Here is a 21,569-nt window from a genome sequence, read left to right as displayed (position 1 = left end):
GTGAATGTGAAAGTATTTTAAAAGTGTGCAGAATGTAAAATCCTATGATTGGTTATTTTGTTTTGACAATAAACTTCTGCTTCCATGCCTTTTGAGATGGTAGTAGGAAAAACCAACTGGTTTTTTGTTCAGATGAGAGGTATCAGCTATGCATACCATATCCCTTATTAATTAAATGAATAAAAGTACACAAGTGGAGTAAATCAATAGATATGAAAACTTCCAGCAGCTTTGATAGGCTGACCTGCAATGTACTGCCATCTGTCTTAAACCCAGTCTCAGGAGAAAACACTCAGATTTGTCTTTCTAGTGAAGAAATTGTGTCTCTTTCCATCTTTATGCTGGTTCCTCTTGGCTACATGGTGAGGCTTTGTAGTATGACTGGTGAATGTCAGGAATGTGATTTGAAAGTCTCTGACCATGCAAAGCACACCCTTGACTTTGACCTTCATTAGCTGAACTAAAGGACCAGAGACTCCTTTTTATTGTCATGTAGTATACATGGGGTGTGTTTGTTGTTGACATTATAGTTGTGAAGAAATATGTTGACATTATAGTTGTGAAGAAATATGTAGCCAAGTCTGTCAACTTTTAGATTTCTCACTCAGTGGTTTTCTGATGGATCTGAAGATGCTTTAGACAGCATGTTGAGCAAAAGGAAAACTCACCTCCAGTACTTCCCTATAGTCTGGAATTATTGTCCCAGAAACCCAGAGTTTAATTGGTGGATCAGGGCAAAAGCCAGGTTATGGCTTCCTCTGAGTACTTTGCTATTTGGTGCTATGATTGTAATGTGACAGCAGACTTGGTAATTTCAGAACCGTTTGGATTCTTAGTGGTTCAAATCCAAGTCTGTGCCAGTGGTTCAAGTCTATTGAGAGCCAGAAGCCCTCTGGTTTTTTTTTTTTTTTTAATTAATAAATTTTATTTTTATATTCCCCATACAATTGCAATCCCCCCATTCTGACCCCAATCCCTCCCCTCCCGCCCCCCACCCCCCAAAAAGTGTCTCTGGTTCATAGTTTTTGTTGATTTTGATTTTCACTTTCTTATAGTTATTCATTTTCCTGGTCCCTCATTTAAGTTTTCTAGATCCCTGCTATGAGTGAGACCATCCGGTATTTTTCTTTTTCTTTTTGGCTTATTTCGCTGAGCATGATCCCTTCCAGCGCCATCCATGTTGCTGCAAATTGCATGTGTTTATCTTTTTTGAATGCTGAGTAATATTCCATGGTATATATGTACCACATCTTCTTGATCCAGTCATCTATTTTTGGGCATTTGGGCTGTTTCCAAAGCTTAGCTATTGTAAACAGTGCTGCTATAAACATAGGGGTGCAGGTGTTCTTTGGAATTGATGTTTCTGTGTTCTTTGGGTAAATACCTAGGAGTGGAATTGCTGGATCCTGTGGAAGCTCTATGTTTAGTAGGTCCAGAAATCTCCACACAGCTCTCCATAGTGGTTGGACCAGTTTGCACTCCCACCAACAGTGCAGAAGAGTTCCTTTTTCTCCACACCCTCGCCAACATTTGTTGTTGCTAGTTTTTTACTGGTGATTCTCATCAGGGATTTCAGTTGCATGTGAGTGTGCACTGGTGGGACTGGTGGACCAAGCTGGTGTTCAAGCTAAGTGTCCAGGTATCTCTTCTTAGGAATCTATAAGATTGGGGAAACAGTGGCTGAACCAATTTAGCATCTGTAGGAATTTTCAGAGTGCCAACACTGGGCAAGGATTAGGTCTTGGGTGTTGGGGAATGTGCAGAAGTATATGAGATTTAAGTAATGAGCAAATGTTTTATCCCACAAGCTATGCAGCATCTATTGTAGGCACTGGGGTGTGGGCTCTGCTCTCCTGCCCCTTATATTCTAATGGAGAGAGATAGAAACTACGTGAATAGATAAGCAAAATAATATGCTGAAATGAGTGTTACTTTCAAAGTTATCATCTTATAAAACCTATTATGCATGTGAAAAATTACCCCTGTGGAATGGACTTGAGGATTTAATTGGTTTGGGGTGTGGCCTGGGTGCACGTTTTTAGTAACGCTCCCTGGAGAATACAATGTGTAGCCAATGTTGAAAACCACTGCTCAGCACAAGGTGAAGCTCAGGGGGACAGATGTGGGGCCTCCCGATCAGCTGTCTTTCCAAAATGCAGAGCTTTGGTGCTAAACCAGGGAGATTCTGTAGTCAATACAGAGGGCAACTTTTTTCCCTCAGAGTGAGCAGGGTTGTGAGATTCAGCTAACAAAATCATTACATTCAAATTTCCAGTACACACAAAAAATCATTTTTGTGTAAGTTTGTCCCATGCAGTATAAAAATTATTGTTCATCAGAAATTCAGATTTAGCTCTGCATTTTGCATTTTATGTGGCAGCTCTCTGAATACTGAGTATCTGGGCGACTTATGGGGCACCACAGAGTATTGATTAGTGCTGGAGCTGATAAGGGTGTATGGATAGGTGATTGATGGTAATTAGGAAGGAAGGAGGAAGGGAGGGAAAGAAAGTAGAAAGAAAAGAAGAGAGGGAGGTAGGGAGACGGATAAGTAGATGGGTAGGTGGACGGATAGGTGGGTGGATGGATGAACAGGGAAGGATAGAAATAAATACATACGTGCATGATGGGGGGAAATGTATTTCTGTCCCAGGACATGGACTTCCCCTTCCATTGTGTGCTAGATAGACCAAGCCCTCCTCTCCACCCCCAAACCCCATGCAGGACCACCTCGCTTGGGTCTCAGTGAAAGGCTTCTGGGGGGACTTGGCAACTCTCTTGGCAACTCCCTCCTGCCTTTAGCTCACACAGTTTGAATTACCGCCCTGCTAGGCAGGAACCAGTTCCATTTTTTTCTTTCTCGCCTTCATTTTCCTTCTGAGCTCAGGCGCAGGGAAGGCGGGCGCCTCGGTGCCATCTAGTGCGCGCTGAGCCTGGGGCTGCATGGACCGCGCTGTGCAGCGCAAGGTGCACCCAGCCAACCGCCCGTGAGCATCTTGCCTCCTCTTCAAAGGCACTTTAGAAATATAAGAGGGAAGCGCAGAAACACACGGACGGACGGCAGTTTTATGAGAAAATGCAGATAAAGAGCCCGGCGGTAGGGCCATATGTTCCCCATAATCTCCAAAGCCGTCACTTCAATTAGAGCCTCCCCTGAGTTCTAATGCCCAATCCTGAGTAAACAAGCTGCTCTGAAAGAAGAACTCGGTTTCCAATTAAAAGTGTACTAACATTTCTCCTTCCCTTAATTCCCAGCTAGCAAAGCCCCGCGCGGGCGGAGGCGCTCCCGGGTCGCCGCGAGGTCGTGCTGGTCCCCGCCGCCCAGCGCCGCGCTACGTTCCCAGGTGACGTCAGGCGGCCCGGGATTAGGGCGCACCCCGCGCTCCCCCAACCGCCCGGAGTTAATTAAAAGTAATGCCACGGTAAATCCAGGCTCTCTTCTGGTGGAGCCGCGCCTTCGGGCAGCCTTGGAGAGAGGGCTTTCTGAAGCAGGTGCTGGGGATTTGTGTGTGTGTGTGTGTGTGTGTGTGTGTGTGTGTGTGTTTTAAAATAGGGTCATGTCGATTTTTGGAGGCTGAACTTTCCTTCCCTCTCACCCTCATGTCTCCACCCTTGCACTTGAACTTGTGAAGAGACAGACAGACAGACAGACAGACATCCCATTGGAACTACACCTTCCTTTTAGTTCCCAGGCCTGTGAGTCCTGGCTTGGTTTTCCTCCTGGACTCCGATATCCTGAATATCACTACATATATCACTTAATGCATCCTCTTCCCCGCTCCTGCTCATTCTTGCTCCTTCATGCCCCAACTTTGAGAATTGTGAGGGCATAAATAAATGGTGGCCAGATGTGAGGTTTGTTAAATAGCAGGAAAGCAACTTAACACCTACTGGCATTCTTTAGGAGCTCTTTCCAGCACTGAATCTGAGCACTGCAGACCCTTACCCTCTGTATTATGGTCTTCTAAGAACTTGGTTTCGATTGATGTTTTCTGTTCAGCAGAACTGACTGAAAGTTGCCTGGTTTCAGATGGGAGATTGATTGGCAGATTAACTTTCTGGCCTGCTCTCTATACTGTGAAAGAATAAAAGAATTGAAGCCATTATCTGAAAAATTCCAGAAACATCCACAAGCAGAAAATCCTCACTAGATCATTCAAATGCAAATGGTTTTCCTTCTTTCATGAATTATCTACCCGAGTAATTACTTTAGTTTTTAGTTTGGCCTTGGTGGTGAAGACCTTAGAGAATTAGTCTCACTAAGTCCATGGCTGTCTGTTTATTCCTTACTCCCTGATTGATGCTCACTAAATTAAATTGAGGCCAGTTGGGCAAACATTTTGAGGGCCTATCTGTCAGACACTGGGTTAGATAGTAGTTATTACAGCTCTGAGTTCTGAGCTCCCAGGTTCCTTGTGGATAAGAAACTCCTGTGATGAAATAATTATAATAAGATATAATATGCGAGTATATTACAAGTAGATACAAAGTGCTAAGATCACAGAGTATTCCCCTTGAGGGTGGCTGTGTGCTGGGGGCTGAGGAAATAGGGGGGTGTTTTGTAAATGCTGCAAATGTGACATTGTAGCTGGGTCTTGACAAAGTAGCTCATTTTCAGGTGACAAAGGTAGATGCGTGTGTTGTTGGAAAGAATAGTGTAGCTTTGCATGTACCGAGTGGCAGAAGTGGGATTGTATCTGGGCATGGAAATGTCGGATTCCTCTGGGCATGGGGTAGAGGGCCTGAAATTCTGGTGCTGGTGAAGGGCAAGATTGATGTCAAAACATGAAGGGTTTTATATGTGCGTTGAATATATTCTGATGGTTATAGAAAGTCTGATCAGAAGTTTGTAAACACAGTCGTGATGTTACTCAGTGTGTGCTTTCAGTAGAGAAATACAGAGGGGGGCTGGAGTTGGGGTGACATTGCAGGCAGTGAAGCTGCAGAGGAGGCATTGCAGTATCCCAGTGGGAGAGGAAGGTTAAAACCCAGGTACAGATCAGAGAGAGGGTTTAGACACCTCATCCATTCTTCGAGTGAATTCAGCCCTTAGTGAATCCCTGAGATGCACCCACATCATTCTAACTGCTGGAAATACAATGATGAACAAGAAGGTCAAGAACCTACGATTGGGAGCTTATATTCTAGAGTTAAATGACACTAATTTAAGAAGAAAAGTTGGAATTGAGGATGACTTTGAGGTTTCTAAATTGTACAATTAATAATGTCATAAACAAATGGAATGTTGAGAAAAGAAAGGCCCATGTGTCTGACTGAGGGTTTAAAACTAGGTCTTTTTTTCCTGCAATGTCTCCACTGATGGAATTGTTTGATTCTGTATGGCTGTGGGGAAAACAAACAAATGAAAGAATATGAACAACAGTAAAAAAGGAAAGGAGTGGTTCTCAAAGTGTGTTCCAGGACCAGTAGCATCAGGATCTTCTGGGGACTTGTTAGAACTTCAGAATATTAGGCCGTACTCATCGCTACTGAAGCTGACACTACGGGAGTAGGGCCAGGGATCTGTGAGTATGTTGCACTGTGTGTTTGAGAACTAGTGACTGCAGCAGTCCATGGAGCCCATCAGGTATAAGTCCTGAAGATTGTGACCCCATTCTGAGCAGTGGGCACTTGGTCTTCCTGGTGATCATTGTCTAAATTCATTTCAGGACAGCTGTGGGCTGTTCTGATTCTACCAGGGAACATGTGGACCCAGACATTAATTAAACCCTGGAGTGTCATGTCAGTGAGCCAGTAATCCTGTGCCCTTGGGAGACTTCTGCCCTGTCCTATACACCTCTGATTTTGACTAATGCAGTCTTCTGCCTTTCTATATGTTTTCTATATCCACAACCATTCTAATGGATACAAAAGGCTGTAGGCATCAGATAAAGCTTGAAAAAACCAGTTTTTGAAATGCCTTTCAACTCTTATTCTATGATAAAACAATGCCTGGGTGTATGTGTACTCACACATGTGCATACACACACACTAACACATATTTGACAAGTCCCTTTTCATTCCCATCGCTTCCAGTGTCACTCATTTAGGCAACAATGGTACCAGCTCTGACTTGTCACCCAGGGAACACACCTCTGTTGTCCAGCTGGACTTCATCAACTCACTTGAATCTTTTAGGAAATGATACTTTCTAAGTGTTTAAATGATTTTATAGGAGAGAGAAATTGATGAGGACAGGAGGGGCCTCTGATGCAGTTAATATATTGTTTTGAAACAAAGGCTTTGGGGTTATGGACCTTTGGATTATCCACCTGATAGCTGATGACCTTGGATACACATTGTGAACTTCCTGTCCCTCACTTGCAAAATGGGCTGTGTGAGGCTGGTATAAGATAATAAATGTCAAGTATATACTGTTAGTGCCGGCACCATGTAAGTGCTCAGTGAAGAGTTGTTATTGTATAGAAGCACTGGGAACTTCCAACATTCTGTTTGTATACTGGCCAAGGAGAATGAGAAAATTTAAGAAGTGGTGACATTTCAAGGGCATCTTCCTGATGCACAAAAGTGCCCTTTTCATCTGGTTGGGAGACTGTGTGAGGCTGCTTGACAGTGACACAGGAGCCACAGCTGGCATTACCTAAACTAACAGCTGGGGTGTGACGAGAGGGAATTCGGGTTCTTGAAGGAGGGACAAAGGACACCAGATATATTCTCTGTAATGTGGAACGTGCCAAAAGGAATGTGACATTCTAGTGTTCTAGTACTTTCCCCAAGCATTCGTATAAATGCTTATATAGGGGACAGTTAGTTTATTTTGAATTGTGTTTATTTTCTTTATAAACAACAAGCTACAACTTTGGGAAGTGCCTCATCTCTGCAGAAGTATGAGCTGTGCCACCAGAAATAGCAGAGGCAGTAATGATCACCCTTCACTGCACCTTCCTTTACTGGTGTCCTCTGGCTCTGCAGGAGGCTGTCATCCTACTCTATCATAGTGAGAGAGATCCAGAAACCTGGTTTTCCCTTCAAATGGCTGATAGAATTACATATTGGTATTGCCTGGTGCTTTCCTGAGCTTGGAGGAGAGGGATGGAAAAGCCCTCTTTTAGATGAAGGCTGAGTCTTTATACTGGCAGTGGGACAGAGACAGGGCAGGGCTGTTCATCTCCCAGAATGTCACCAGACCTCGCCACACTCTCATCTAAGCTCTTTGCTGCTCTGGTAGAGGGAAGCATTGACAACATGCCCTGCATGTGCATGCACCATGGCATCCAGCTTTACAGAGCCCGCCCCATGCTCGTCATTTTCCTTGACCTTGGATGTACCCCAGGATCAGAGGGGCAGCAGAAGGCTTTTTCCTTCTCATCCAAGAGATCCCCATGGAGATCATGCACATGACAGGAACTGTGATGCCTGAAATGTGTGCTCAATGTGGATGTATTGATGGTGCTCAATATGTATGTATGGTCCATGTCAGCAATTCTCCAGTAACAACAAATTTGTGATCATGAAGGTTTCAGAAGATTGGGAGAAACTTGTTATCAGAGTATGTTGAAGGCTAGAATTCTCAACTCGTAAGTTTTAGAATTCAGAATTTTCAGAAAAGGTACAATGCCTATTGCATCAGGTTAAGGAGGGGGAAAGGATCTTTCAGATTTAATTTTGCATCTAGCATAGGTTCCAACTAGAACTCTCAATGAAGCAAAATATATTATCTCAAGGTTTCTTTGAGCACAGAGAAGGAATTAATCAGAAAGTAAGCTGATATTAAAGATTTATTTCAAACAATCTTGAAATGGTATTTCCTATATTCTTCCTCACTCAGCACAATCTCCTCTCTTGTCTGCATGCGCAGGTGCCTAAGGAGATGATTTTGTTTAAAACAGTGTCCCTCAGGACTTACCAAAGATCAAGAACCATATCAAAAAGTAGGGAGACTAATTATGTCTACAAACTCCAGTAAGCCAGGAAGATGAAATAATTTACTTTAGCAAACTCTTTATCAACAACTGCTTGAGTGTTAACACTGGACCCTTTGGATTGGGTATAGGAAGTTGACAAGAACAATCTTATTCCTGAAACATCATTTCTGTGGTTCCTGAAAAAAATGTATAACTTAAAACAAATAATGAGAAAATGTATGACAAACCCAGATTGGCAGACATTCAGCAAAACAACCAGCCTGTTTTTGTCAAAAGTGAAGACTCCTGAAAGGAAAAGCCTGAGGAACTGTCTCTGATTGGAGATTAAAGAGATACAACGTGTAATAGTAGACAGGGTTCTGGTTTGGACCTTGGGCCTCAGAGGGACAATTAACAAAATTTGAATGACTCAAGATTCAAATATGTGTTGTATTAACATCATTTAAAAAATTTGATCATTGTACTCTGGTCATGCAAGAGTGTCATTATTCTTAGGAAGCACTTACAGAAGCATTTTGCGGAGGAGGACCCACTACCTTCTGGAAGTGAGACAGTGAAGTTTCACATGGAGGTGCAGTGGTCTGCTCAGCAGGACCCCAAATCAGTACTGTCAGGATCGCTCTCCCCTTACCACCTGTGACTGACACTCGTGTGGGGAAAAGCCCTTGGCTGTTTGAGCCGAGAGACTGGGCGCCTGGGTTGGGAGCGGCTGCTGCAAGATGTTTGATCTTGGACTCATCCCCCAGTCTGGGGCTCAGTTTCCTCATCTGCAATGTGAGGTTTTTGATCTCAGTGTTCTCTCATTTTCTTTATTTTCTGATGCTGTTCATTTTCCTAGAAGTTGCTACCAGGGGGCAGCTTCAAATTCAGCAATGACTATATGTTCAGGAGGTGATTTGTGAGTACAGGACAAGGCAAGGGGAAAGCCTGGTGTTGCCACTTATCTCAGCCTGTGCAGGAAGTTATTACCTGCACGCAGGACTGGAACCACCACTGGTCCCAGTAAATGTGAAACTTGAGAAGTTCTAAGGCACATTTTCAGGGTTGCATTTTAACATATCCCAAAACTGGGATGTGACTCACAGTGGATGGGATGAGAAAACATTGTATTTTTAATTCACTGGTTACTTTTTTTTCTTTCTTGGTCATCCACAAAATAATCACACATTTTAAAATTTAAGACATCTTCTATTTGGTGAAATATGGTATCTAAATCACCAGAACAGGTACAGATCATTTCAATGTTAGGTTTTTCTGGAGGTGTTGCTGTATGTGGCAAAAATGTCTGTTTAGTGTTTGGTCTGTATAGGAGACAATAGGAGGGAAGTTGGAGACAAATTGAAGAGAGTCTCATTAAGTGAAAATGATAAGCTATCCAATCTCTCTCTGTAGTTCCTGCAGTACATTTCCTTTAAAGTCCTCTCTGGCCTTGAGTTTTTGTCAGTGGCTTTTTGGCTCTGGCCATGGTGCTGACTGCTCAGAGAAACTTGCTATTGATTTCTAGGGAATCCGGTACTGAAATCTACATCCTAGGATAAGTAATTGCCAGATCTTTAACTGCTACTCTAGTATATGGCTTACAAATCTAGTTCCAAAGAAAATAACAAGAAATGTGAAAAGGCTATTTCAGCTAATAGATTTCAGTATGGCCAGTAGAGTATCAGAGATGTTTACCTGGCAAATGAAGGGAGAGTTGCCAGACCTGTGAAATCCCTTGCCAATATTGAAAGCTAGAGCTGAGCAGGAGGGCAGGAAAAAACTGTCAACCTTTAAAACAGTAATTAATACAGAAAATTGGTTACACTACTGAGATTGTTGTGATGATGATGAGACAATCTACAAATATGCAACAGAGAAAAGCTGCAGGGTGACAAGGTGATGTAGCGTGTGTGGACATCTGTTGGAAGCTGAAACTGCAGTGGACTTTTTATTTTATTTTATTTTATTTTAAAGATTATTTATACAAGAACCGGGGTACAGGTCAGATGCATGGGAGGGTGAGAGGATTCACCAGAGAGAGCGAGCGAGCAGGGAACAGAACAGGCAGACTGATGAAATACACTGATGAGGGGAGCAGCGGGCGAGACAGGAGAGGTCTGCTTCGCCATGTGGGATTCTTTCCAGCTGGCTGGAATCGAACCGGCTCTGCAGAGGCTGTGCACAGGTTCACAGTGTGGCACTCAACTGCCTGTGCCACCAGGGAGGCCATGCAGTGGACTTTTTAGATGTAACTTGGAGTCATGGAGAAGAGACAACAATAGTGGAGCCATACCCAGAGCAGAGGAAGGTTGGGGAGATGCCTTGTTTCCTCCCTTTCCTCTGACATCCATGTGATTGCCTCTCCCGGGTGAACCCAGACAGATGCAGCAGGCTGCAATGTCAGCCTCCAGATGATACAGAGATGACAAAGGGAAGGAGCAGAAGGAACCTCAGTGCCAAGGAATGGTATCTAGTCCACAAAACCCATAAACCAGATGAAGAAGAAAATAAGAAACAACTGAAATGATGGAGAGAAAATGTAAAACCCAGATTTGTTCACAAAAGTGGAGTCTTTTGTCCTGAGGAGAGGTAGGTAGCTTGATCACCTGGAGCAGATGAGACAGGAAGCAAAGTGTCGAGGGAGCCCTGCACAAGGTGGGTGAGGTGCCGGGACCAGATTCTACTCCAGTCTCTGCCACTGACTAGCTTTGCTTCCAGTTGCCCTGAGAACAAATCCAAAGTCCTGTCATGACTTGTGTGTCCTGTTATTGGGCCCCTGCCTCCTCACCTCATCTACCTCTCTCCTCTTCACCAGTGAGCCCACCCTAATAGCTAAGAGTACCCAGCTCACTCCTGGTCCTCTGATGGGGACATTCTGCTCTGAGCCCTTGACTTAACTTGCTTTTTCTTGTCACCTTGAAAGTTTTCTTAGCAAGTCCCTGTACTTGATCTAAAATAGCCCCCATAACCATGGTTTCTCCTCTCACAGCTACTCTGTTTTAAATCTCTGCTTATCACGTTTCACTATTTTCTATTTACATTCTAAAATGATCTAGTTTATTCTCTACTTCTTTGAGATTTTTTTTAAAGATTTGTTTATTTATTCATACAATCACTGGGTATTGTCAGAAGCACGGGAGGGTGAGAGAATTCACCCGAGCCAGAGTGGGGAACAGAACAGGCAGACTGACAAAACACACTGCTGAGGGGAGCAGCGGGTGTGGCAGGAGAGGTCTGTCATGCCATGTGGGACCCTCACTGGTGGCCGGGGATCGAACCGGCACTGCAGAGGCTGCGGGCAGCTTCGCATCCCAGCACTCAACTGCTGCACCACCAGGGGAGGCCCTTCTTTGAGATGTTTTCCCCAAGGAAAGGTGAGTTCCACAAGAGTACGGGGTCTTGACTCTTTCATTCACCACTACATTGCCAGAACCTACGCCTGAAGTGGCTACAACATCATGTGGAGTCAGTAAATTTTTGCTGAAGGGGTGAACCAAGAGTCCCCTTAAATGGAATCATAATCATCTGCTTGTTTAACAGTCTTCCTCACTTGAGACTCAAGTTATTTCCCCCCTTTCTTTCCATTTTTTTAAATAAAAGCAAGCATTTTGGTCATTTATCCTGTTAAGATTCTGTTGGGCAGGATATATATCACTTTCTGATTTTACAGTTGCACTTAAGAAAATTGACATTTTACATTGATTAAATGATTACTCTGGACCCAATATGGGAAACTGAGATTTGGAGAATTAAGTTTTATTTGTCCCAAAGAATTAGCATTAAAAAAAGGTCTCTTTGACTCCAGAGCCTATAGTCTCAATCATTTCCTACTGTTTCTGTGTTTTAGAAGACTGAACACAAGGTTCTGCAAGGTCATATCTGCCTACCCCTCCTTCACTGCCCATGCTCCCACTCACTCACTTGTGTCTGAAATATTCTTGTCTCCACTTCCTCTTCCTCCTCCTGCATTAAAATTTATCATTGTTAAGTCCATTCCATTCTCTCCAGTGTTTCCTTGAGGAACTTTGCCCTAATATACAATGAATGCATTTAATGTCTACCCCACCCCCAAACTGGATCCCCCAGCATCCTGGACTTTATCAAAATACTTTTCATGTTGCTTTGTAAATGCCTGCTAACCTGTTGTGTCCTCCAGCAGATTAGGCACCCATGCTTTGGTGTTTAGCCACCAGCACACTTGACAAAGGCGAGAGAGGACAGACCCTGTGTTTGGTTGAATGCTTCAAGACCATGCCTACCCTGTTCATGGCACTCTTAGGTTGCCCTGTACTCATGACTTGTTAAACATAATTTTATTTTTCCTAATTATCAAAACAAGCAGGAATTGCTCTGAAGATATGGTTGTAGTGGTTGAAAGGTATGAAGAACATTTTTGACCCTAAGTGAGATTGTGTTGTGATTGCCAGACCTCCCTGTGCAAGGTCTGGGGTGAGGAAAGGGAGAGGGAGAAACTGTCTAGATCAGTGATTGTCAAAAATTGTGCTTCCTGGAGCAGTAGTATCATCATCACGTGGGAACTTAGAGACATGAAAAGTCACAGACACTGTCCCGGATCTACTGAATTAGACTGTGATGGAGCCCAGCAGTCTGTGTTTATGCAGCACTCCAGGTGATTCTGAGGCATTTTACAGATGGGAAAACCAAGACAATGCAGAGGCATCTTGACCAAGATCACTAGTTCATAGCTGATGGAGTGAAATATTTGAATCCAAAGCAATGTTCTTAACATTTGGCTATACAGTCTCCAGAAGAATGGCATAGCAGAATCATTATATTCATCCAGTACAATATAGTTCTTCCCCCAAATATATATATACACATGCACACACATACATATATGTATATAGATATAGATAGCTCTATATATGTATAGATACCCATCTATCTATACACTTAGAGCTTAAAATCTTGATTTTGGCTAAAATGGAGAACAATGTAAGACTACATATAAAATTGTCTTCTAATTTGAATTTACTCAAGGGACTAAATGTTTGAGGTAGACAAATACATATTCTGGGTACTTGAAAAGGGAAGAAATTGACATCAGAAGTTGCTGATGGAGAATTCAAAGAGAAACAGATATAGATTTTTCTTCGGTGTTAGAGAATTACAGAACTGAGAGAAGTTTCCTCTATTACCCCCACTCATTCTTTAGCTGTTTACTCTATTTTACCTAATTCTTGATTTTTAACATCATCAAGGACTAAATATAACTTTTCTTTTTCTTTCACTTTCTTCCACTGGAGGTAGGAAGTCAGAGATTTCATAAGCTCTCACTGTATCTGGGAGAACACCCATACCTGTAACAGCAAGTCATTTCCCCACTGTCAGGCTTGACTGCAGGTGACTGCCTATGTTAGCATAATGGCCACACTCGAGACATGGCTGTTAAATGACAGGCTTTTCCATATGAGGAGTATGAGTTGCATAGTGGGGATATCTAATAAGTTCATGAACAATCAAGAGGTATAAAATATATAAAATATATAAAATAATAAAATATATAAACTACCTTATATCTTTATATTGTTTTATAATTTTTCTTCCAGGCACATTTATTGAGTTCAAACAATCCTTGACCATGGCAGGTCTATGTTTTCCTGATATTACAAGTTAAGAAGGCAGGAGCTCAGGCCATTTTCCTTAGGATTGATAGGTATGAGGGGTGGAGATGAGCTTCTTACAGAGGTTAGAAATTTGGCTTTGCTTTCTTCTGCTCCTCTGAGCCTGTCAGTGGGTTGTGGTATTGAACTAGATTCTGAAGCACACGCCTGGCTGGGTATTGGCTTCTGCTTGCTTCTCCAAACCAGCAGAGGGCCTGTTCATGCCAAAACCTCTCCCTCAAGGCCATTGGGATCAGATGTGGTCATAGGGTACCTTCTTCCTATTGTTAAATCCACAATGACTTTTACTTCTTCAGTGAGAATATGTGGAGCTTTAACCAACTCAGCCTAGCTTCCTAGGCACCTAGGTTGTCCTCAGGTCTTTTTTAATTTGGAGAGATAATTGACCCTTTGTCTTCCAACTTTGCCTAGAAGCAATTTCATTTCCTCAGTTAATTTTATCCTCCTGAAGACTAGTAATTAATGCAGCAAAATTGGACTCCTCCAAAGAGATACACTATTCCACCCAGCTAAGTCAGTTCTTAAATTGGAGCAAACACCTCAAATCTTATTAGTACAAACCTAATACAATGTCCCACTTAGTACACCCCACACCAAGTGGATCATCAGGCTGCCAGAATAATGAGTTTTTCTCGAGCCTGAGTGCTGAACCCTAAACATTTGATTTAGAAGCTTGTCTGTCTCCCTCTCAGAAGCTGTCGGATCAACACAACACGGTTGAGTTTTTATTTAGTGTATTTATCTGTGCTTGATTTGAACATGTGATGTTGAACAAGAAGAAGCTTCTGAAATCCCCATTATGAATATTTCTAGTACATGACAAATCTCTGCAGAGGCACATTCAGCGTTCACACTTGTGCTTTTTCAGTTTGGAGTACGTGTGACCGTAGTTCATTAAAAAGGGCAGGAGAAAGAGAAAAACTCAGAGATGATGAGGTGTGCATGTACGTGTGCATGTGTGTAAGTGTGTGCAGGCACATAGAAGAGGGAGAGAAGAGGCTGGTAGATGTTAGCATAAAGCTTGTTTGAATGTAAAAGGCCCCAAACTGAGGCAAGGCCACCATAATTCCACCAATCAGTACCAATACTGTCCTGCTTCCCTACGAGCCTCCCAAGCACAAGGTTTCCCTTTCATGAGACCCAGCCAGCTGGGGAGAGCAGGGGAGGCATCCAGGCCATGGCAGGCTGCCAGCTCTCCCAGAGTGGAGAGGCCTTGGGGGCCTGCCTGGGCGTCCATCTGAGCTGGAATGGCCTGCTCCTCCTTCAGCCTGGCACCCGCATTTGCTGTGGGCATCAGTGAACAAAGGTGTCTTTCTTAGGACACTTGACCTAACGCGGGAGCATAGCCTGGCTTCTGTCTGCAATGCTCTTGCAATGCTTAGTGCACTGCGGTTGCTGATCTCCCCTGTGTGGGGATGGCAGTGGCAGGGTCATTGTGGAATGGGAGGGAAGGAGACAGAATTGAAGAGGGAAACCGGATTTAAAACAAGCTCTATTCCCTTGGCCTGAAAAGAATGGCTTTTCCAGCAGGAGCTCAGGGTGGATGATCATTCCCCCAGAAAACCTTCCCTTGGTGCCTTTTCTTTCCTCACTCTTTAATAACAGGAACACTAGCCTGAGCTGAGCAACACCTGATATTTTGCAAACACCAGGTATCTGTGGATCTTCACAACAACCCCATGAGACCTGCAGGCAGGCAGAAGGGGAGTGGGGTAGAAAAAAAGAATTCCAGCTGTGTGCCCTTGGGCAGAGACCTCCTCCCCGCCCAACTCAGTTTACTCCTCAGCAAAGGAAAAAAAATGATCGTAACACATTTCCTGCCTCATGGTGTTACAGCAGAAACAGTGAAATGATGCAATTGTCAAATAAGGTCATGTCAAGGATTAAGTGCACATAAGAAATTTTTATATCATCTTGTAGATGAAGAAATAAGTCTCAATAGTTGGGGTAGTTGGGAATTTTATCTAGAGCCACAAAACTTGGCAAAATTAGGACAAAGATCCACATCTCTTATGTCATGGCGAAAGTTACTTCCCCTGAACCTGTATGCTCTTCTGACACGTAATGTGACCTCTCCGTGGTCTGTGGGAGACAAAGCATCTGGATTGTTCCTACTTTTGGACCAAAACATACACAGATCATTTGCTTCTGCCTGATTTGCTGATTTATAAGCCTGTTTCTCTCTCCCTGCAGAGGTGTTTCTGACCTGGGCTTGGAAATAGACAAACCTGGCATGAAACCTTGTCCTGCCACCTAACCCTGTGTGTTGGGGGAGGTTCCTGAGCCTCTGGGAGGCTGTCCTTATTCTCTGGACAGGAAGGAGTTATGATAAATCCTCCAGCGGTGTGGCCTGGAATGATATGCTCTGTGTACCTAGATGTGAAGCCTGGCACTGCAAGGTGCTTAGGATGTGGCTTGGCATTTTCTTCTTTTTCAGGGTCCTTATGTAGTGCTGTGATCCAAGGGCTTCCTTGGCTTTTCAAAATGGATTGGTGGCTTGGTGTTGCCACCTGCACATGGACAGAGTGCTTCAGTGGCTGCTGTCTGTGCTTTCCCTGGTCCTCGGTACCCTGGACCCTGGGGCCACACTCTCCCTTGTGCCTCCAGCCACAGAACCTCAGTGTCTCATCAAAGCTGGTGACGCCGGCTCTCAGACATCAGGACCCCTGGAGTAAGCGCCAAGTGGCCTCGCTACCCTGCCTTTCTTCCCCTCTGAGATGTGTACCCTCTGCTGAGGTTAGGGTCCCCCTGATATGTCTGCATGTTATTCTCTCATCTTTTCTCCCAGGGAGGGCAGGCTGAACCCTTCTCTGAACACCAGCCTCCTCTCTCTGCCTTTCCAAATCTCTCTCCACTTCCCTCCTGGTGGAGCGCCCTCTTTCACTGCTCTGATTCCTCAATGCCATTTTTTTTCTTTCTTTTAAAAAAAGATTCACTTTATTTATTTATGCATACAAGAACTGGGGTGCAGGCCAGAGGTGCAGGGGGTGAGAGGATTCACCAGAGACAGAGTAGGAGCAGAACAGGTGGATTGGACCAAAGCACACTGCTGAGGGGAGTAGCGGGTGAGACAGGAGGGGTCTGCTGCACCATGTGGGTTGCTCCCTGGCTGGGGATCGAACCCCTGCTGCAGTAGCTGCGGATAGCTTCACAGTGCTGAGACTTAACCCCTTGCACCACCCGGGAGACCCAATACCACTTTTTCTTAATGCCCACATTTTTAAAAACCATACCTAAAGGACCTAACTCAATGCTATGACATATCTGTTCTCTCTGACTGTGTTTGCTATTCCTTAAGAGCAAGGGCTTATCCCAAATCTTTTTGTCCCTTCACTGTGCACCGAGCAGAGCTGAGTTTGTGGTGTCACAACGGAGACTCTATTTGATGCGCGGCCCTTTCCAGGTCAGTGTCTTGCTTTCATGGCTTGAAGTTCTGCCGTCTTGACGTAAAATGCCCTCTCCTTTTCTACCTGGCCATTCCCAGGCGCCGTGTGCAGTTCGTTGTCGGCTCAAGTGACACTGGTGCGGGGTCCTTCCGCGTCGCCTTCCTTAGTTCCTCTGAGCAGAGCGATTATTTTGGTCAGAATCTCTCACCATGACCATTGTGGGGTGGCAGTGAGGGCAGAGGCAGAATCCTCAGCACCCACGTCTCAAAACTGTTCCTGTGCTTTCCCCGACACGGAACCCACAATAAATGCTTATCGAGTGAACAATTCAATGAGCAGGTTCCGAGTCAGGTCTCTCCCAGGCCCCTGATTTGGGTGTGAGTTGAAGCACTGTGTGTAAAAAAAATGCCTATGGAGATTTCGTTTTTCTCAAGAACATCGCCAGTTGCCTGTGGATTCAAAGGGCATTGCTTCTGGAGTCACGCTCTCTTCCCAGGGAGCGTGGACTTCTGATCTGTGGTGCAGGGCCGAGGTTGAGCACGCTTCCTATATACCCTGTCTCCGTAAATTCCTCCTTTCCTTCTTTCCTCCTCCCTCCACCCACAGCCCAGACCCTTCCTCCACTCCCCCGGCTGGACAGACATTTATGAGACCCAAGACTGGGGAGGCATCGAGACCTGTTCCTGCTTCTCTCTTCCCCAGAATGAGGATTGCTACACCCCCAACCCCCTCAGCCTCACCTCCTGGGCCAGGCTCAGATGTCTCTTGCCCTGTTTATGGGCCGTTGGGATTTTTCCAACAACCTGAAATGAATCTGGGAGGCCCCACAGGTAGTGCAGCCTGTCTCTGGGCTGTAAACCCGGCCGGCGCTTTCATCTGCTGCAGCTTATGTCATAAACGAGTGGGAGGGCCTGGCGGGGAAGCAAGCGCCCAAACCATTCCAGATTTCTTTTTTTTCACAAGAGAGGGGAAAGAAAGGCCCTGAGAAACATGTTCAAACTTTGTGCCAAGCAAATTCATTTCCCTCCGGTAGGCTGTGCGTGGAGGCTCCGTCCTGGACTTCCCCACCAGCATGCAGATTTATGCTGCGTTTGTGTCTAAATGGCCTCCAGGGAGGCTGACATTTGTGGTGGGAGACAGCGAGTGGTGTTCCTTTCATCTCCGCTGAGGGGTGTCAGCTTAAATTATGAGGGAGCTCTCTGGCCTGCATCTGGGTGTGGGAGCCTCTGGCAACAGAGAGGGGCCGCCCCCACTCCACTCCCACCTCTCCCTCTGTGGTTGGAAGGTTTTTCCTCATCTACTCTCCAGGACTCCTGCTGGGTTCTGGGAGGAATCTTCTGGTTCTTTGAGCACTTTCCTTTCTCTTGGATGGATCGGTTGGTGTGTGCTCCAGGCCCTGCATGTTTTCTTGGAGAAGTTGGGATGGAGGGTCCAGCAGGTCTGCTCTTGCTTAAGGAGAGACATGGGCCTCAGTGAACACCCCAGGAGCAGCTCAGAAATCCCCCAAGAGAGTCAGAGGGTCCTTATGCCCCTAATATCTATCACACAGCAGACAGAAGCTGGTGATGGTCAGGGTCGGCCTGCTTGGCCCTTCACAGTGGGCTGTGGCCTCTGTTTGCACCTTGAGAGGGGTCCAGAGGCCTCCCCATCTCTGCATCTTCACAGTCTCTCTTGCTCAGATCTGCCAGCTGCCTGGAATCCCACCTCTCTGGCAGTTCGGTGGGCGGCATTTCCTGTTCTATGTGTTATTGACCGAAGGAGGGAACCTCAAACCATGCTAACCATCCACTCCCTGGCATATCAGATCAGTGATGCTCCCTCCCGCTGAGTCAGGCCTGAAAGGATGAGGCACAGGATGTGTAGGTTTTGATGGAGAACAGGGGGGCAGAAGAGGTCTAGGGCAGGGGTCAGCCAACGGTGGTATGCAGCCCAGTCTGGCCTGGTGCCTGCTTTTGAAAGACAGTTTTACTGAAATGCAGCCGTGCCCATTTCCATGGTCTCTGTTACTTCCGCCTGCAAGGCGGAGCTGGGTGGTTGCAATAGTTTTCATTAGTTACATTATCCTCATTATCAGTTGCATCAAACTGTGAGGAATGACTACAAAAGAATCAGATATAAAATACCATTTTGTGAACACAACTGGCATAAGCTGAGGTTTCTGGATTAATACAATTCTTTTTAAAACAGTCTGTACTTTGGATCTCACCCATTTATTCCAGACCCCGGCAACTATTTTAGTTGCCTGCCTTGATTCTTGGGGCCGGGGTTAGGGGTCAGCTCCATTTCCTCAGAAATACCATTGAAGTCACCATTGGTGCCACACCTTTTTGACCCTGAGGAGTCCACTAGCAGAGAGAACTCTTGACCTCGCTAAAGATGGGGTTTTTTGGTGTCTAAGCAGTGAATATAGTGCCTACAAGGGTGAATATTCACTATGTCATCAATAGTTTCCTTTTCCACTGTTTCTCCTCCAGTGGGGTCTTCATATTTCTTTCTCTGTGTCTTTTACATCTTATGGGATTATTTTATTTTACTTGTCAGTCTGAAACAACTATCTAGAAAGATCCTAAAGTCCCTTCATGCTGAGGTATGATTGAGGTAGCTGACTCTCGGTTACTCCCCGGGCAGAGTGGAGTTGAGGTGGCTTCATCGCGAAGACTCTGCTTTAATCTTTTTTTTTTCCCCACTGTGTTATTGAGGGGCATGGGGTACAGGAAAAAGATATCTTAACATCTGTACAGAGCCTCCTGTGTGACAGGACGTGTTGGCTGCTTTGTACATCACAGCACTGCCCCTGAACCACTGGTGGGAATTCTTATTGCCAGTGTGCAACAGTGAATGGTGTAGCTTACAGCGGCCCTGACTTACTAAGAAGCCAGGGCTGAGGGACACCTGGGTCTGCTTGCTTCAAACCTTGTGAATTATTCCCAATCGAGTTGGGTCATGCCACCAGGAAGCTCACAGATTAATGTTCTTTTATGTTCAAACTGTATTTCAAACAGAGTGGAAGCATTGTCCTTTCAGATGAAATCAGGTATTCGACTTTTCTAGAGTCAAAAATTAAAACTCAACTAAAGTCTCAACTAAGATGGTATATGCAGATGGGCACCCTTTAGAGAGGAGGACAGATGAAGAGTAAGGATGTGTAGTAGCTCACGCAGTGAGTCCCCCCAGTGGCCAGATGGGAACCAGAGTTGGGGGATGGTGCTGGGGAAGCCATCAAGGACAAAGTTTTCCACTGGAGGAAAAGAGGATAGTCACTCCCTGTCTGGCTCACTGCTTGTAGAGCCAATGTGATTCGCAGAAACACAAATGAATACAGCTACTTTAATAGTCTTCTTTATTTTACAGACAAGCAAGTTTGACTACTATTTTTCTGTCCATTCTCAGTTATCTGTGCCTGCAGGTCAGCTAATGCTGGTCCTCTGTGATCTTTTGAGCTATTTTCCATCTGCTGGCAGTGGGCAGAATTTCAGACATAGTGTCTAGGAAGTTATACACCTCTTCAGCTCCAGACTTGGCAGATGGTATCTAAGAAATAATATTAGGAATCGGCACTGAGTGGGCATGTGCTACTTCAGGCAGCATTGGTACTTTATTGGTATAAAGACATGAATCCCCTCCATAGTCCCAATGAGGTAGGTTCTCTTGTATCCCGACTTTATAGGTCAGGAAGTTGAGTCATAGAGAGTTAAGTGACTTGCCCGGGTCACACAGCTAGAAAAGATAGAGTCCTGAGCCTTAGTGGTGGACTTTCTGGTTCCTGTCTCTGGATTTTAGTAGCATTTTCCTTAGCACTTTGTTGGCCACTTTCAAATCATTACCACACAGGTTGTTGCACTAGCATCGAAGGGTATCTTGGAAACACGTGCCTTGTTGCAGAATAACATGAAGCTTCGGGAAGTGCCTTTGAGGGACTCAACACTTGATCTTCTGTTTCTTTTAGGCAAAAGTGATGATGAAGAAAGTCTTTGCAAGTCTGCCCATGGGACTGGGAAGGGAGCCCCTGAGGATGGCAAGGACCATAAGCGCCCCAAACGTCCCAGAACCATCTTGACAACCCAGCAGAGGAGAGCATTCAAAGCCTCATTTGAAGTTTCTTCCAAACCCTGCAGGAAGGTACGGGGGGGGGGGGGAAGAAGGGAGGAAAGCAAAGCCACCCTACTTCTTTGGGTCCACCCTGAGCTCCTCTGGGAGCCAATGGCACCTGGGGTTCAGGGCAGTCAGGGAGGCTGTTCAGACAGAGTCTGTGACTGGTGACTTTTAGCCCCTTTGGAGACTCCCAGGATCACTAAAGCTGTGGCCAGATTGTAATAGAATCTGCGTCTGCTTTTGTGGGTGCATACACACTCCAGTGGCTGCTTGCGCCCTGGGAAGAATGACAATACTTTCTTGGAGAGCAGTGGAAAGAAGAACAGGACCAGACTGAGATGCTCTACTGGGACAGTGAAAATAGAGTGACTTGTAGTATAATACTATGGACATAGCATAGTTAAAATTGTTCCTCTTGGGCTGATGATTTGGGAATTCATCTGTGTTGTGCTTCAAGCCTTTCTGTTGTTGAATGATGTTCTGCTGTATGGCTGTACCTGGTTTGTTTATCCATTCACCTGTTGATGGATATTTGGGCTGTTTCCAGTTTGGAGCTGCTACTTATAGGACTGCAATAGACT

At 45.0% G+C, this 21,569-nt stretch overlaps 1 protein-coding gene across 1 annotated transcript in view; it reads left to right on the top strand.

Moving 5' to 3' along the window:
* The window catches only part of LMX1A (LIM homeobox transcription factor 1 alpha), a 146,916-nt gene that overhangs the window by 119,446 nt on the left and 5,901 nt on the right, over positions 1–21,569 (top strand). The window contains exon 5 of the mRNA XM_037506604.2: positions 20,843–21,015. Within this exon, the coding sequence (XP_037362501.2) occupies positions 20,843–21,015 (173 nt within the window). The remainder of the gene's footprint in view (positions 1–20,842; positions 21,016–21,569) is intronic.

Source organism: Talpa occidentalis, unplaced genomic scaffold (genome assembly GCF_014898055.3).
Source record: "Talpa occidentalis isolate TD23 unplaced genomic scaffold, MPIMG_talOcc4v2.1 talOcc4.12, whole genome shotgun sequence".
In the NCBI taxonomy this organism is placed as follows: Eukaryota; Metazoa; Chordata; class Mammalia; order Eulipotyphla; family Talpidae; genus Talpa; species Talpa occidentalis.
The sequence above is the reverse complement of the archived record's forward strand: the minus strand, read 5'-3'. Positions and strand labels throughout refer to the sequence as shown.